The 16,469-nt window shown below is 44.9% G+C and overlaps 1 protein-coding gene across 1 annotated transcript in view; it reads right to left on the reverse strand.

Annotated features, from left to right (window-relative positions):
- Nucleotides 1-14,493: 14,493 nt before the first annotated feature.
- The window catches only part of FOXK2 (forkhead box K2), a 26,540-nt gene continuing 24,564 nt past the window's right edge, over nucleotides 14,494-16,469 (reverse strand). Inside the window, exon 7 of the mRNA XM_007456799.1 lies at nucleotides 14,494-14,690. Within this exon, the coding sequence (XP_007456861.1) occupies nucleotides 14,494-14,690 (197 nt within the window). The remainder of the gene's footprint in view (nucleotides 14,691-16,469) is intronic.

The raw sequence follows: 16,469 nt of genomic DNA on the forward strand, positions 1-16,469 counted from the left end.
GGCTTCCAGAGAGCAGGGTGAGGTCTGGAAGGCTGAGGCAGCCAGGCACCGTCCACCCTCCCCAGGCCTGTGCGTATGGCCTCACTTTACCCTCTCAGGGGCGTGGCAGGAAGAGCCATACCTGGCGAGCAGGCTGTCGGGTGAACCTTCCTCGGTCTATTTAGGACAGCAGCAGACTTGGTTTTTCAAATTGATAACCACTGTTTGTTGCCTTATTTAGAGAAAGGGGGATTGCTCTAAGCCAGAGCCGCCTCCAATTCCTCCCTCAGCTGAGTCCTGCCGGCCCCTGAACGTGGGTACAGAGGGACACAGACGTAAAAGTCCTGTGTCCAGGGCTTCCACAAGCCCCACTTGGTGGCTGGGCTGGACAGGCCTGGTCCATGTGAATGAACATCCAGGAACCACCTCACAGGGCCCTGCTCACTGGGCTCTTCTGCCTGCTCTCCAGGCCGTGGACGGGGAGGGCTCCGGTGTCTCAGGTGGGGACAGAGCCCTCTGCGCCCTGCAGCCTCCACCCCCTCCCCCCTGCCCCTGGCTTGTCTGTCCCTTTAGTCCTCAGTGGCAGTGCCCCTGCTCACTGTGGCCTGGAGGGTGAGGCCTGCTCCCCTTCCTTACTCTGCTTGTGAGGCCAAAGCTTCTCATGTTTGCATTTCTTTTTCTGCAACGAAACCAAACTTCTAGATAAGTTCACACAACTTTGTCCCTGGTCTCTTTCCTTTCTTTCTGTAAGAGGCATTTGAGCAATTACAGTACTTTTGGAACTTATGCTGAAATTTTCCTCTTCAAAATGGATCAGAAAATACTTAACAAAATACAAAATGTTCATTGTAAGAAAAGAACATACAGAAGAATGTAAAGTTGGAATCAAAATCGCCCTGAGTTGCCATCTCCAGAGAAGACTACTCTCGGAAAGCCCACGCCTTCTGGGGTGAAGTCTGTAATTCTCAGCAGCATCATAGGGACCATTCTTTAACTTTTCACAACTCGTGAACATGTCAAAGCACTGTAATTGCCCGAAGATGCCTATTTGTATTTTTTGCTTCTATAAACGTTTTGGAAATGGAAATCCTTGTGCATACATGTTTACACACTTGTCCACCTATTTCTTTGAATAGAACTGGAATTGCCAAGCCAGAGGATCTGCATGTATAAGATTTAGTATGTTTGCCACCTTGCCTGCCATGATTCTGTCAGCTTCAACAGCCAAGACCTCACATGCTCACCAGGACCAGGCTCTGAGCACGAGCTTTTTAATCTTTGATGGAGAAAAAAGATCGATTTCTAGCCAGGTTGAACATTTTGGTATACCTTTGCTGGGCATCCGTAATTATTTTGTAAATTGCTTACTCATGCCTTCGACTATATTTCTGTTGGTGTATTTTGTCTCTTTTGTTTATGAGAACTTTTAAAATAATCACCCCTTGTCGTTTTTTTCACTTTGGCTTTATTTCAGTTTGAGGGGTTTTACTTTGCTGTGTATGTATCTTGAATTTTTACATGGTCTCATCTATCAGCCTTTTTCCTTTATGGTTTCTAATATTGGCTTGTGATTAAAACAAAACATTTTTCACTGGGTTCGATGTACAGGTCTTATTTTCATAATTCAGTCTGAGTGTGATTTCCAAACACGTAATGGGGAAAGGGCCTCATCTTCCTGCACAGGTGGGTGAGGCATTGCTCAAGCCAAACCAAGCCAAGAGTGACTCAACCCCAGGTCCTCTTCCTGCCCTGGGTTGTGGGATCTCACCCACCTTAGCGCTCTTTTCTGGTTTGGATGAAAATTATGCACTTGCCCTACGACGATGCCGTCTATCAGCTGATGTGTGTGACGCACGGACTTGCTGTACTGCTTCACAAAGAGCCGCGTTCTGGTCACGTGGCTCTGCTGATCTTAAGCCACGTTCTGGTCACGTGGCTCTGCTGATCTTAAGCACATCCTTAAGCATTTTTTTCCCAGATGAACTTTAAATGGAATAATAGCTAAAAATAAAATTTTATTGGAATTCCAAAAACTCAGAAATGATTGTTTCTGAAGTGCTGAGGGACAGAATGTATCAGGATTTAATAAATATTTTCTCCCCAACAGTAATGTGCTAACATCACTGAGGACACGGTAAGTGCACTGTCATTCATATTTATTTGTTTTTAATGACAAAGCTATTCAACTTGTGTGGAAAGAAGCTGTGAGTCTTCCTTTTGTTCTTCCTGCGTCCTGTTTCAATATGATAAAAATTATTTTATGGAATTACAATTTGGAAACTATGGTATGTCTACATTTGGTTTTCTTTGTGTTTATCATGCATGGGGCTTGCTGAGCTTCTTGAAACTAGATTTATGGCTTTCATCAAATTTGTGAATTTCAGCCATTTCCTCGAATAATTCTTCTGCTATTGTCTCTTTCCTATTGGGATTCAAGTACACATGTATATAACACCTCATATTGTCCCACTCTGATCATTGAGGCTGTTCATATAGTTTTTACAGTATTTTTTCCTGCTTTTAAAGATAGCATTGGGACTTCCCTGGTGGCGCAGTGGTTAAGAATCCACCTGCTGATGCAGAGGACACGGGTTCGATCCTTGGTCCAGGAAGATCCCACATGCTGTGGAGCAACTAAGCCCATGCGCCACAACTGCTGAGCCCACGAGCCACAGTTACTGAAACCTGTGCGCCCTAGAGCCTGCGCGCTGCAATTACTGAGCCCACGTGCTGCAACTACTGAAGCCCACGCACTTAGAGCCCGTGCTTCACAAGAGAAGCCACTGCAGTGAGAACCCCAGGCACCGCAACAAAGAGTAGCCCCCACTTACCACAATTAGAGAAAGCCCGCACGCGGCAACGAAGACCCAACGCAGCCAAAAAATTTAAAAATTTTTAAAAATTAAAAAAAAAATTAGCATAATTTAAACTATCATTGAATACCACTAAATGACCTATTACTGCCCACTCTGCTTTCAAGACTGTACCATGTATTTTAAACTTTAGATGAATCTGTCAGTTCTAAAATTAGTTTCTAATTCTTAACTAAGCTTTTTCATTTGCTCATTCACATGAACAATCTTTCTTTACGTCCTCGTGCATATTTATAGGACATGTTTAAAATCTTTGGTAATTCTCACATTTGGATATTCTCAGATCAAGTCTCCATTGATTTTCCTTTATTCTGTGTATGAGTCACATTAACCTGTGTGTCTAGTACTTTGGGGTTGTACCTTGGACATTGCAAATGGTATGTATGTTGTTATGGATTCTGTTATGTTTCTCTGAAAAATGGAGGGTTTTTTCTTTAAGCACTCTGGACCCACCTGAACAGTCAAGACGAGAGTGAGGCAGACGAGGTGCTGAGAGCACCAAGTTTAAGGAGGCGCATGCTCAGCTTCATGCCACTGGGAATGATTGTGTCGTTTTGTCTGATGGTCTCTTACTCTGTTAATGTGGTGAATCACATTGATTTCTTTTTTTTAAATTAGTTTTTATTTTTGGCTGCATGGGGTCATCGTTGCTGCACGGGCTTTCTCTAGTTGTGGCGAGCAGGGGCTACTCTTCGTTGCAGTGCGTGGGCTTCTCATGCGGTGGCTTCTCTTGCTGTGGAGCACGGGCTCTAGGTGCATGGGCTTCAGTAGTTGTGATGCGAGGACTCTAGAGTGCAGGCTCAGTAGTTGTGGCCCACGGTCTTAGCTGCTCCGTGGCACGTGGGATCTTCCCGGACCAGGGCTCAAACCCGTGTCCCCTGCATTGGCAGGCGGATTCTTAACCACTGCACCACCGGGGAAGTCCCAAGACTATATTTCTTGTCATTCGTGATCACTGAAGTCTGTTACTTTAGCTTGTGTTCAGCTAATGTTTTGTCACAGATTTCCTTATGTTCCTGGGTCCAATAAGATTAAAAAAAAAGAAGCTATTCTGCCCTTTTAAATCACCTGACCCATGCTGCCAGGGAAGCTACCAGGTTGTGGGTGTTGAAATAATGGCCAGATCTGAACCAGCCCCTCAGCAAACCGCCAGGCAGATTAAAATACACAACTCAAAATTTTGGAGGAGAAAGTCCCTATTGTCCACCCTGGCTTCAGCAAGCTGTACCAGGAACGTGGGGTGCTGTCCCCATGGCAACCTGCCACAAGGCTGGGGGATGGGGGATGGTAGTTGCTATGTGAAATGCCAAAATTCACTGAAATTTACCAGCCTTTCTATATGGAGCACTCCCCTGGATATTGCAAGTGTTTGCGTAGACTCCATAGTTCCAAAATAGTTAATTCAGACAGTTCTTATAAGCTCAGTAGCTGATTTGATGGGGGGACAATTCCTGGAGCTTATCTATGTTGGAAGGTTTTGAATTACAAATTCAATTTGTTGATAAGTCTATTCTGTCTACCTATTTCTTTAGTAAATTTGGTAGTTTGTGTATTTTGAGGAATTAGTCTGTTCCATCTAAGATGTCAAATTTATGAGCACAACTTTTCATAGGATTCCTTTATTATCCTTTTTACAGATGTGGATGTGGTAATGAAGCCTGCAATTAAGGTTCAGTATTACGTGCTGCCTTAACATTTGGTTCAGCTGGGAAGGCCTGGAATGGCCTAACTACAAGTTCTGCTACCCACTCTACTTCCATGGATAAAGCCCCCCAGCCAAACAACTCTCCTTATCAAACACAACAGGTGCAGTTCCTGCTTATCCCTGAGTAAGCATTTTCAGTTCCCTTCCAGCTCATGGGGTTATTCAAACAATCACATCCTCTCAGAACAGGGTCCCCCAACTCTTTTTTTTTTTTTAACATCTTTATTGGAGTATAATTGCTTTACAATGGTGTGTTAGTTTCTGCTTTACAACAAAATGAATGTTATATATATACATGTGTTCCCATATCTCTTCCCTCTTGTGTCTCCCTCCCTCCCACCCTCCCTATCCCACCCCTCCAGGCGGTCACAAAGCACCGAGCTGATCTCCCTGTGCTATGTGGCTGCTTCCCACTAGCTATATACCTTACGTTTGGTAGTGTATATATGTCCATGCTTTCTCTTGCTTTGTCACAGCTTACCCTTCCCCTCCCCATATCCTCAAGTCCATTCTCTAGTAGGTCTGGGTCTTTATTCCTGTCTTACCCCTAGGCTCTTCATGACATTTTTTTTTTCTTAAATTCCATATATATGTGTTAGCATACGGTATTTGTCTCTCGGTCCCCCACTCTTGATACTACAAAGCCTGCCTCTTGTAGCCCTAGGTTGTTCACTGTGTTCCCAAGTGACGCCCATGTGATCCTACTTGGCTTGCAGTGTCCTCGGGTGTGAGTATGTGTTACTGATAAACTACAGTTTATCATCTCATCTGGCCAGTGTCATAGTGTCACGTCCAGCCACCCCCATGTACACAGGGTGGGAATACTGCCTCCATAACAGGGTGAACAGGTGGTAGGTAGAGCAACGGAGCTTATCACAGAGAGCCCATCTCTCATTCCTGATAGTGGTCATTTGTATCCTCTCTTTTTCCTCCGTCATTCCAGCTGGAGTTAATTTGTTGATTTTTTTTTTTTCCAAAGAATCAGCTTTGATTTCATTGATTTTTTTTTCTCAATTTATTTTTTCGATTTTTGCTGATTATTTGCTATGGGTTATATTCATTCTTTTCTAGTTTAAGGTAGAATTGTAGATGACTGAATTTTAGGTTTTCTTTGTGCTATAAAATTCCCTATAAACACTTTTAGCTGCATTTCACAAATTTGATATATTTTCATGTTCATTCTGTTACAATTATTTTCTAATTCCCTTTAAGACTTCCTGTTTGAATCATGGATTATTTCAAAATATGTCTAATTTCAAAACATTTGAGAATTTAAAAAATATCTTTATTACTGATTTCTAGTTTAATTCCCTAATTGTCAAAGAGCATACTACGTATGATTTTAATTCTTTAAAGCTTGTAAGTTTTGTTTTATGACCCAAGATTTGGTGTGTATTGGTGAATGTTCCATGTGCATTTGAGAAGAATGTGTATCCTGTTGAGTAGAATGCTCTATCAATGACAATTACATCGACTGGTGTTGCTCAACGCTTTTATAGCCTTGCTGACTTTCTACTTATTTTATCAATTACCTGGAGAGGAATGTTGAAGTATCAGAATGTAATGTGGATTTTATTTATTATTTTAGTTCTTTCAGCTTTTGCTTCATTTATTTTGTTACGTTGTCTTGCAGAATTGTTCCTTTTATCATGATGAAATGCCCGTCTTTATCAGTGATAACTTCCTTGGTTTGAAGTCTGCTCTCTCTGAAAATAAAGCAACTTACTCCTGGGAATTCCCTGGAGGCCCAGTGGTTAGGACTCTTGTGTTTTCACTGCTGAGGCGTGGGTTCAGACCTGGTCAGGGAACTAAGACCCCTCAAGCCGCGTGGCACCGTCAAAACAAACAAAAACTACTCCTGCTTGCTTTTTTTTTTTCTTATCAATTTATTTTTTATTTTTGGCTGTGTTGGGGTCTTCATTGTGGTGCGCGGGCTTCTCATTGTGGTGGCTTCTCGTTGTGGAGCACGGGCTCCAGGTGTGCAGTCTTCAGTAGTTGTGGCACGCAGGCTCAGTACTTGTGGCTCGCGGGCTCTAGAGCACAGGCTCAGTAGTTGTGGCGCACGAGCTTAGTTGCTCCACAGCATGTGGGATCTTACTGGACCAGGGCTCGAACCCATGTCCCCTGCATTGGCAGGCAGATTCTCAACCACTGTGCCACCAGTGAAGCCCCTCCTACTTTCTTTGGTTTTTGTTTTTTGCGGTACATGGGCCTCTCACTGTTGTGGCCTCTCCCGTTGCGGAGCACAGGCTCTGGGCACGCAGGCTCAGTGGCCATGGCTCACGGGCCTAGCCGCTCCGTGGCATGTGGGATCTTCCCAGACCGGGGCATGAACCCGTGTCCCCTGCATTGGCAGGCAGGCTCTCAACCACTGTGCCACCAGGGAAGCCCCCTCCTACTTTCTTTTGATTAGTGTTAGCATGATGACTTTTTTCCCATTAATTTACTTTTTTTTTTTTTTTTTTTTTTTTGTTTTCAGCGGCCACGGCTCAAGGGCCCAGCCGCTCCGCGGCACGCGGGATCCTCCCGAAACGGGGCACGAACCCGCGTCTCCCGCACCGGCAGGCGGACTCTCAAGCACTGCGCCACCAGGGAAGCCCCCATTAATTTACTTTTAATCTCTACTAAATGTCTTTAAAGTTTCTTGTAGACAACATATAGTTGAGTCTTGTTTTTTGATCCACTCTGACAATCTAAGTGTTTTATTGGTATATTTAGACCATTGATGTTCAAAGTGATTACTGATATAGTTGGATTAATATCTACCACATCTGTTATTGTTTTGTATTGTTGTCCTTATTTTTTGAAAATGTTATGCCTAGGTAGTTTTTTTTTTGTTTTTTGCATTTATCCTGATTGGTATTCTCTGAGCTTCCTGGATCTGGGGGGAAATTCTCATTCATTCTTGTTTCAAACATTTCTTCTGCTCCTTTCTTTCTGGTACTTCCATTTTCTCTAGTACTCCTGTAACACATAGGTTATACCTTATGTAGCTGCCCCCACAGTCCTTGGATGTTCTGCTTTTTATTTTATTTTTCCCAGTCTTTCTTCTCTTAGCTTTTTACTTGTGAAAGTTTCTGTTGATGCATCCTGAAGTGCAGAGCTTCTCTCCTCAGTTGTGTCCAGTCAACTAGCAAGCTCATCATAGACATTTCTGTTACAATGTTCTTTATAGTTCTTTAAGGATTTCCATCTCTACGCTTACATCGCCTATTTGTTCTTGCATGCTACCTTATCCATTAGAGTCCTTAACATATTAGTCCTAGTTGTTTTAGACCCTGTCTGATAACACCAACACCCCTGCCACGTCTGGTTCTGATGCTTGCTCTGTCTCTACAAATTGTTTTCCTTTTAGTTAATACTTGTAATTTTTTCTTGACAACTGGACATGATGTACTGGATAAAAGGAGCTGCTGTACACAGGTCTTCAGTGATGTGGTAAGGTGCGGGATGGGGGTGGGGCAGGGCAGTGGTGTACAGTCCTATGGGCAGGTCTCAGTGAGCCTGTGCCTCTGGGCTATGAACTGCATAGAAGTTTCTCAGGTTTTCTTCCCTCTTAGGTGGGACAGGGTGGCTAGAGTGGGCTGGTTGGGAATTTCCCTTCTAGATCAGGTAGGCTCTGGTTAACTCTTTTGTCCTGAAGGCAGGCTTTGTTAAGAACACAGTACTCTAGGGACTTCCCTGGTGGTCCAGTGGTTAAGACTTCACCTTTCAATGCAGGGGGTGTAGGTTTGATACCTGGTCAGAGTGCTAGGATCCCACATGCCTTGTGGCCAAAAAACCAAAAAACAAAGCAGAAGCAATATTGTAACAAATTCGATAGACTTTAAAAATGGTCCACATCAAAAAAGAACCTTAAAAAAAAAAAAAAAAGAACAGTGCTCTGGTCTATTTCAAACATGGTTCCTTTCCCCTTCCCTGGTTTTTTCCAACACTTTCTGTGAGAACCTGGTTGAGCTTCTGGAAGTAAAATGTACAATAGTGTGGGGAACCCCTAAGACTGGGTTCCCCTGGGGCATTAACTCTCAGAGTTGTCCAGCAGTTGACTGCTCACAGGGTAGGTTTTTGTAGCCCAGCACCGGTCCCCATGGTAGTCTCCACTCCTGTGTTCGCCCACCTGTCTCTCCTATCTTGGGGGTAGTGGTTTGCCCTGCACCCTTACCTCTCTTATCTCCAAGACGAGTTGTTGATTTTGGGGCTGTTGCACTATTTGTGTTAGGAGGAAGTGGCAACTTCCCAGCTCCTTACACATGGAACCTGAAACTGAAGTCCCTGCTTCATTTATTTTGAGGCACTCTTGTTGGGTGCTTGGAACCCTAGGGCTGTTGTGTGTCTTGGTGCATTGACCCTGTATCATTATGTAATGTCTTTATGCCTGATAGTTTTCCTTATTCTGAGGTCTACTTTGACATTAATATAGTCAACTCCAACTTTCCAGTGTTCGCAGGATATACTTTTTCTATCCTTTTACTTTTAACCTATCCATATTATTTAAAGTAAGTTGGGTCTTATTTTTTGATCCAACTGACATACTCTTAATTGGTCTATTTAGACTATTTGTATTTAATGTAATTATTGATAAGATCCTACCATATTATTGTTTTTTGCTTGTCCCCTCCCCTTTGGTTTCCTGTTCTCTGCCTTCGTGTTATTTCAAAAAAATTTTAGCATTCCATTTTAATTTACCTTTTGGATTTTTCCTTTACCTTTGTTTGGTATTGGGATTGCACTAGTGACTACAACAGACAAAGGTAGCTTTTCAGTCTACTTCAGAATGTCTTACCACTTCAGTGTAGAAATGTAGAGACCTACAAACCTTTGCCTTCCTCCTTTATGTTGTACTTTTGTCAATATGTGTTAAGTTTACATACGCTGAAAACCCTGATAGACAATGTTAAAACTTTTACATTGGAAAGTTAGAATATTTTAAAGAATTTAAGAGGAAAAACTAGTTATTATAGTTGCCCAGGTATTTACCATTTCTGTTGATCTCTTCCTTCATTCCTGAAGTTCCAAAGTGTCTCTATTATTTACTTTTTGCCTGAAGAATGTCCTGTAGCGTTTCTTTTTGAGCAGCTCTACTGGTTAAGAATTCTTAGTTTTCCTTCATCTAAGAATATCTTTTAATCTGCACTCCTCATATTTTCTATGGATATAGTATTCTAGATTGACAGTTACCTTAAGCCCTTTAAAAATTTTCTAGTCATAGGGCCTCCATGGTTTCTGATGAGAAATTTGTATTCAGATTGTTACTCTGTATGCAGTAAGTCACTTTTCTTTGGGTGCTTTCAAGATAAAATGTTTTCAGTTTCAGTAGCCAGTGGTATGTCCTGACATGGTTTTTCTTTGAGTTTATCCTATTTGGAGCTTTGTGAATCTTTACAATTATATCTGGGACATTTTTAGGCATTGTTATTATTATTTTTAAAACACCAGTGTCTTTCTCCTCTTGCTGTGAATTCATTAACCCAGGGTATATTTGATCTTTTTATATTGTCCCACAGGTCCCTGAGGCTAAGGTTCGTTTGGTTCCGAGCATTTTTCTGTTGATCCACCGAATTTTTCATTTGTTAATTTTAAGTTCTGTAGCTTTCAGTTCAAGAGCATTTGCCCTTACTTCATGGAGTCTGGTTACAATTAAAGCTACCAAGGGATCTTGGTTCCCTAATCAGGGATCAAACCTGTACCCCCTGCAGTGGAAGCTCGGCGTCCCAACCACTGGACCACCAGGGAATTCCCCCCTATGTCTTCCTTAGAGACGAAATGTGGCCTAAATGTGGGCCTCTCCGCAATAACTAACATGGCTTTTGCTACATGAAAGTCCTCTTATCAGAGTTACTGAATTGTTTCCTATACCTGAAGGCCTCCTGCCTTCAACATCTTTTTCTTGGGTAAAGGTAGGTTATCCTGTAGGATAGCTCTTATTTGACTCAGTTTAACTTCAACAAGGTGACCCTAATGAATTACCAGAGGAGCTTTTCCTGAGTGAGAAGGGGGAGGTAAGACCTAATGCACTTAAAGCATCTATTAATACAAAATGGACCGCACCTAAGAGCCTGTGCTCCGTGACAAGAGAAGCCACTGCAATGAAAAGCCCGCGCACCCCAACGAAGAGTAGCCCCTGCTCGCTGCAACTAGAGAAAGCCTGTGTACAGCAACGAAGGCCCAACGCAGCCAAAAATAAATAAAATAAATACATTTGTTAAAAAAAACAACATGGACAACAGATCTGAAAAAAACATTTAGGGATGCTCCCTTTTGTTAGGAGAGAGTCTCAGTACACAAAGAGCAGCTCTTTTATGCTAATAGAACTGTTTTCACACTAGGGCATCAATGTCAAGAACAAAACTCCATGTGAGCACTCTGTGCTTGAGCTTCATTTAGCTCCCAAAGGGGACTTCGTGTCATCTCAGTACCCCCCTTCCTCTTCCTACCCCTCAGGACATCAGCAATCCATACCACAGACTTTCTAGGAGCTGGACAATCCAAGGGTTAACTGTGGGGACCGGAATACCATGTGCCTATTTAGACAAGATTTTCATCTCATGGGAGGATGTATCTCAGGCTGTTTGCAAAGATCTTTCTTTCTCAAGCTGAGGCGCAAGTCTGCAGAAGAAACGGCAGCTACAACCAGAACCTCAAAGTAAGTTTGAAAACTCTAACATGATGGATTGAAAGCCAGCAAGACTGTTATCGCTGCCTGTGACCCAATGCCCTTTTCACATGCAAACACTCGATGCCCCCTTTCTTCTGGTGGAGTCAAGAAGCCTGAACTGCTGTCCTCACAGCAGCTCCTTCGAATATTCGCTCCAGTGCTCTAGGCCTTTGGTGTGCTCAAAGAGCACTTAAAAAAAGCAAAAAAGCAGTGCCTGCTTAAGCTTATCAAAATGACAATGATACTCTGTATTCAATTAAAATTAATAAAAATATTTTATTGAATTTCAGGAACTTGGTACTTTTAAAATTTCAAATCTTTGCACACAAATCACCACTATACCTTCTAGAATAGTGGAGGTTAGGACTTGAAGATTGTCACTTGTCTCCTTGTGTAACATAGCACAGAAATCCCAAGTCCTGACACGCCCCACCCCCTTCTGACCGTGGCCCTGCCTACTCTGTTGTTCTAGGAGAGGACGATGAGAGGTGTGATGCATTTAAGGAGCTCAGCTGTCCGAGTGGAGACTCAACTGAAGTTGAGAGGAAGATTAATCCAAAAACCATGCATAGACACCTTGGGATGCGCCACATCACTTGGATCACGTGTGAGTTTCCCTTTTGTATTTTTGTCTGGTTCAGGGCAAAGCTGCTGAAATGAAATTTCTAGTCCCTGAGGGAGCTCAGAAGTTTGGCAGAAGTCAAAGCAGAGACTTTTTGAAATGAGACACTTAGGAACCACCAGTGGACAGCCGGGTGGGAGTGAATTGCAATGTGACTGTTGGTGTAGCACCAGGCATCAAGTGGGGCTACAAGGACACAAGCTCAGTGACTCCTGGGGATTCAAAGCTAAATTAAAAAAATTTTTAAGTGCCCAGGACACAGTTTGTTAATCTGTGTTTTCCTTTTCCTGCCCTCTCCTTGATATTCTTAAATTCCTATGTGCCAATGAATGAGCCAAATGAATAAGACAGAAGGAAAATGGAAAGAGAATGCCCCACCTTTGAAAAAGGCCTGCTCTAGCTCCCAGCAGCCAAAACTAACCTTCTCCCTTCTTTAAATTTGAGAGCAGGGTACTTTTCTTACCTATAAACCAAGCAGAAATCCCTCCAGGCCCATAAAGTCTACATTTTAGGCTCAGAAATAATCAACTGATGGACTGGGCTTACGCAAGGAAAACCTACCCGAGTCTTTCTGGACGGCTGTGGAGATGCATCTCCTGGAGGACGCACAAGGCATTTGCTTAGTGTTGCCCAGGCCATCTCCCCATCAGCGTGGTCCTGTCCACTCACCTCCCCAGAGCTCACGGTCAGGGGGCTGCGGTGGCCGTGACTAAGAGGTCTGGAGCACTCAGTGGAGTGACCCGATCCCACATGTAGGACACAGCAGATCCGAATTATTTTGCAAATTGCAAACCTTCTGAGTAAAAAGAAAAAAAATATACATTCCAAGGTATCTGTAAAGTGCCTGGGAGATGCAGATTGCTGCCCTGAGGTGCTCTGATCCATCCGTGCTTCAGTCTGCAAGTTAGATTTTGCTACTGTCACACACGTGGTCTCATTCACATGATGGTTTCGTTTTTATTTTTTAAATGGCTGAGTTAGTTATAAATCCAGCTAGTGTGCAGTAATTTCATAATTTTTAATATGCATTATCTGCAACAACATTGTGACAGCTCCATACCGTGGATTGACACACAATACTTAGAACAGGTTTATCATATTTGGTCTTTAGGTAAATAACTGTTTTAAAATTGGCTAAATATACCATTCTGAGCTGTTTCATTCCACCAGGAAAATACAGGGTTTTTTCCCTCTCTTAAAAAAAAATTAAATACCAAAATAACTACATTTAAATAAATAATGTTATGACGATGACATTTAAGAATTCACAATAAGGCCAAAGCCCTCTTTCTGTTTGCATGCTGCTCAGCTCTGACCCCCAGAACCCCCTGGAAAGGTGAGTGGCTTTCTTCTGGAGGAACATGGGCTGAGGGCTTGCGGGCCTCCTTACTTCTCCTTCTCTCACCTTTGTTTCCTTTCCTTTCGCTTTTATTTTTTGTAGGAGAGAAGTCAGCCTTAGTACTGAATTCAGTTCTAAAAGGTTGAGGGGAATTTCCTATTACAAATCAGAAAGCAACCTAGGCGTTTCCAATGCTTACCCGGACGGAGGGTGCCTGCTTCCAAGACCCTTGTATTAACAGGCAGCTTCTGCTCCACCCCAGCAGCTGCTCCTGCCATGAGGGGGGCAAACCGCACCATCATCGGGTGGCCGGCTGGTTGGACGATGCCGAGAGCTGGTGACGGCACCTAAAATAGCGAACGTGCCACGGAGAGATCTGTGATGTTTGTTTGAAAAGGGTGTGTGATAAAAGATTGAATCTTTTTTTCCAAATGAAGAAGTAATAGTTCTTTTGTTTTAAACATACACAATACATAGGAGACTTGTTTTACTTAGAGTGGAAAATTATGCCAGGGACAAAGTCAACACAAAGAAACAAACAACAAAAAGTAGCAAGAAAGAGAAATGGGTAAGTGCAGCTCCGCGAGCTCTGGCAGCTCTTTCTGTCAGGGTTACAAGTGGCCGCGGGTGTCCGTCTGTGTGTCTGTCCGTCTTACACACGGAAATGGAGGTGGATTGATTCATCAGGTAACTGCTCTAACGTGGAAAATTTGTAGATGTCAAGTAGCTCCATTTAACTTAAACAGGACAGACAAAAGTAAATCATTCCATAGGCTGAAAACAAACAACAAAAACAAACGAAACTACTTTGTTTCTTCTCCCCAAATGAAATCCACACAAAAGGTCCTGTGTGATTCCAAAATTACCAGAGTAGAAATGGAGTGATCTGAAATGTCAAAGACCCCATTATTTTGTAAAGAAAGAAAGTACACCTCAAAATATTCTAATTCCACACGTGAACAACAAAATACTGTCTTGTCTACTGGTGGCGGGGTGGCTCCGGCCCAGCAGGCCTGCTCGCACCGGGTGCGTCCTCCCTCGGAAGGACTGAGAGTATCTACTCGGAACTAAGCTGAGCGCTGGGCGGGGAGACACTGCCGGAGCCCAGCTTTGCTGCGTGTAGTTTTGTTCAGGGGTGACTTCAGTCTTTAAATTAAGGAGTTTTAAGGCCACCTGGGTTTGTGTTTCCAGTGCTGAGGTGAAGTCCAACCACAGGGCCCTCTACCCACCGAGGGAACGCGCTCTGAGCGTCGGTGAGAGGCAGTGTCTCCTTTTGGCACCACAGAGTTGACGTTAAAGTGAGAAACACTCTCCCGGCTGCTAGTTCTGGACGCCCTTCTCCCGCACGGCTGCCGGCGGCGCATCCATGCTCAGGGCGATGACGAGGCCCTCGCCATCTTCTGTCTTGACCCGCTTTAGCTCTGGCTGCTCCGCCGGGTCGCCGTTCTGGCGCTTGGTGGGCAGGGAGGCCGACGCCGAGGCGTGTGTTGCCAGCATGTGCAAGGGACTCGCCGCTGCTGTGGAGAGACAGTGAGTCAGCGCCCGTGCTTCTGGATGGACCCTCGTCCCCACCACATGTTAACCGCGTGAACAGTGAGTCCTTTTATCAACAGCCGGCATCTGTTTATTGCTTCCAATCGTGTGCTGTCTTGCTGAAGCGAGAGGAGGGGTAAAGGGACTGAGGCAGAGGTGGGGCACAGAGCAGACAGCTTTGCTGTTTTGGCCCACGGGCCACTGCCGGCTTCTCCCGGATGCAGAGTCCCCAAACCCAGAAGGGGATCGGGGTGCAGCAAGCCAAGCCTGCATCTGAGCCACACACCTTCTCCCGAGCCTGTGGGGAGGGAGCTCTGCGGGCCCTGGGCCGGCTCCCCACACCCTCCACTGGAGCCCTTCTTCTCTCCAGTCTTCACCACAGAGGGGCCCTTCCTCCTCATGGGGCTCTCACTGGGCACGAGGGTCTCCTCCACCTCTGATCTCACCTGCCTCGTGCTCTGCACAACCAGGCAAACTGGTCGTCCCACACCTGGAAGTGCTGCTTCCTCCAAGGGGGAAAGCAGGCCTGGGCTGGGAGGAGCCTGGAGCTATTCCACTCAGAGGGGGTTGGGGGTGAGTGGGGGGTGGGATGTGTGCTGGAGGATGCACAGTGACCTGTCCAGCATCCTGCTGGAGAAGCAGCATCCTGTCCAGGAAGACCCCTGCCCTCCCACCCCATGCCCTCATGCCCCGAGGGAGGTTTAGGACCATGGCAGCAGGTGGCCAGATGGCCGGGAACAGTGACCCTGTCTCCTGAGCACGCCTGAGTCCCAGCAGTGACACGCGTGCTATCCCGCCACACTGATGTTAGTAACTAGACATTACGGCTGCTGCAACTCAAAGACAGTTTGCTCTGCATGCTGCATAAGAGCTATAAGTATAAGGAGTTTACACCAAGCTTTATAACTAGGTATTTTAACATACCGCTTTAGCTGGCACGGGGATTACAGAATTTCCTCTCAAGAAATGGAACTTGAAGCTAAGTGAGATGAGGGAGGGTCTACAAAATGAGACAGGAAGCCACAGGACACAGACCGAGGTCAAAGAAAGGGGAGCTCTGACACTGCCAGGATGCCAGTGTCCCCACTTGATCTCCAGATTCAACACCATTCCAATCGAAAGTCCCAGTAGGATTTCGTGTAGGAAAATTTCACGTGGCCATGCCTTTGGGGAACAAAGGGACCAGCAGCTGGACCCTGGTTAACATGGAGCCTCTGACCACCTCCAGTGTCATCTCTCAAGAACGACTGCTGTGTCACTTTCATGAGTAAGGGCATGTGTGGTGCTGGGGCAGCACTGCCACGGAGCCTGGGTTCTTCCAGCAGGACACACACTTCACTGCTGCAGTCCATGGCAGAGACCCAGAGCCCTGGCTAGTCTAGGAGATGCCCCACAAAATTCTGGCTTGATTAAATGCTATTTCAGGAGGATGTGGTGGCTGTAGAATCAGAGCAGAATGGAGTTAACGGTAGATCAGTGCAAACGGTCAAAGCCTGAAAAATGATGTGACTGGAAGAAGGGGCTGGTGTGCTGGGGCGGGGCAGCAGAGAGCAGGGCCTGGGTGGAGCCTGGGTCCCAGATTCCCAAGCAGGCATGGCGTGGTTCCTAGGCCAGGCTGAGCAGGGTCTTCCGCTAACCATGAACTGCAAACCCTTAAGAAAGCTGACAGAAAGAAAAGGACAGGACCAGGACGGTGAGGGAGACTGAGGAGTGGGCAGAGGAGAACTCTCAGCAGGAAGAGAGCAAAGGGGCACTCGGGGTAC

The sequence above is a fragment of the Lipotes vexillifer genome, unplaced genomic scaffold (assembly GCF_000442215.2).
Source record: "Lipotes vexillifer unplaced genomic scaffold, Lipotes_vexillifer_v1.1 scaffold299, whole genome shotgun sequence".
NCBI lineage: Eukaryota > Metazoa > Chordata > Mammalia > Artiodactyla > Lipotidae > Lipotes > Lipotes vexillifer.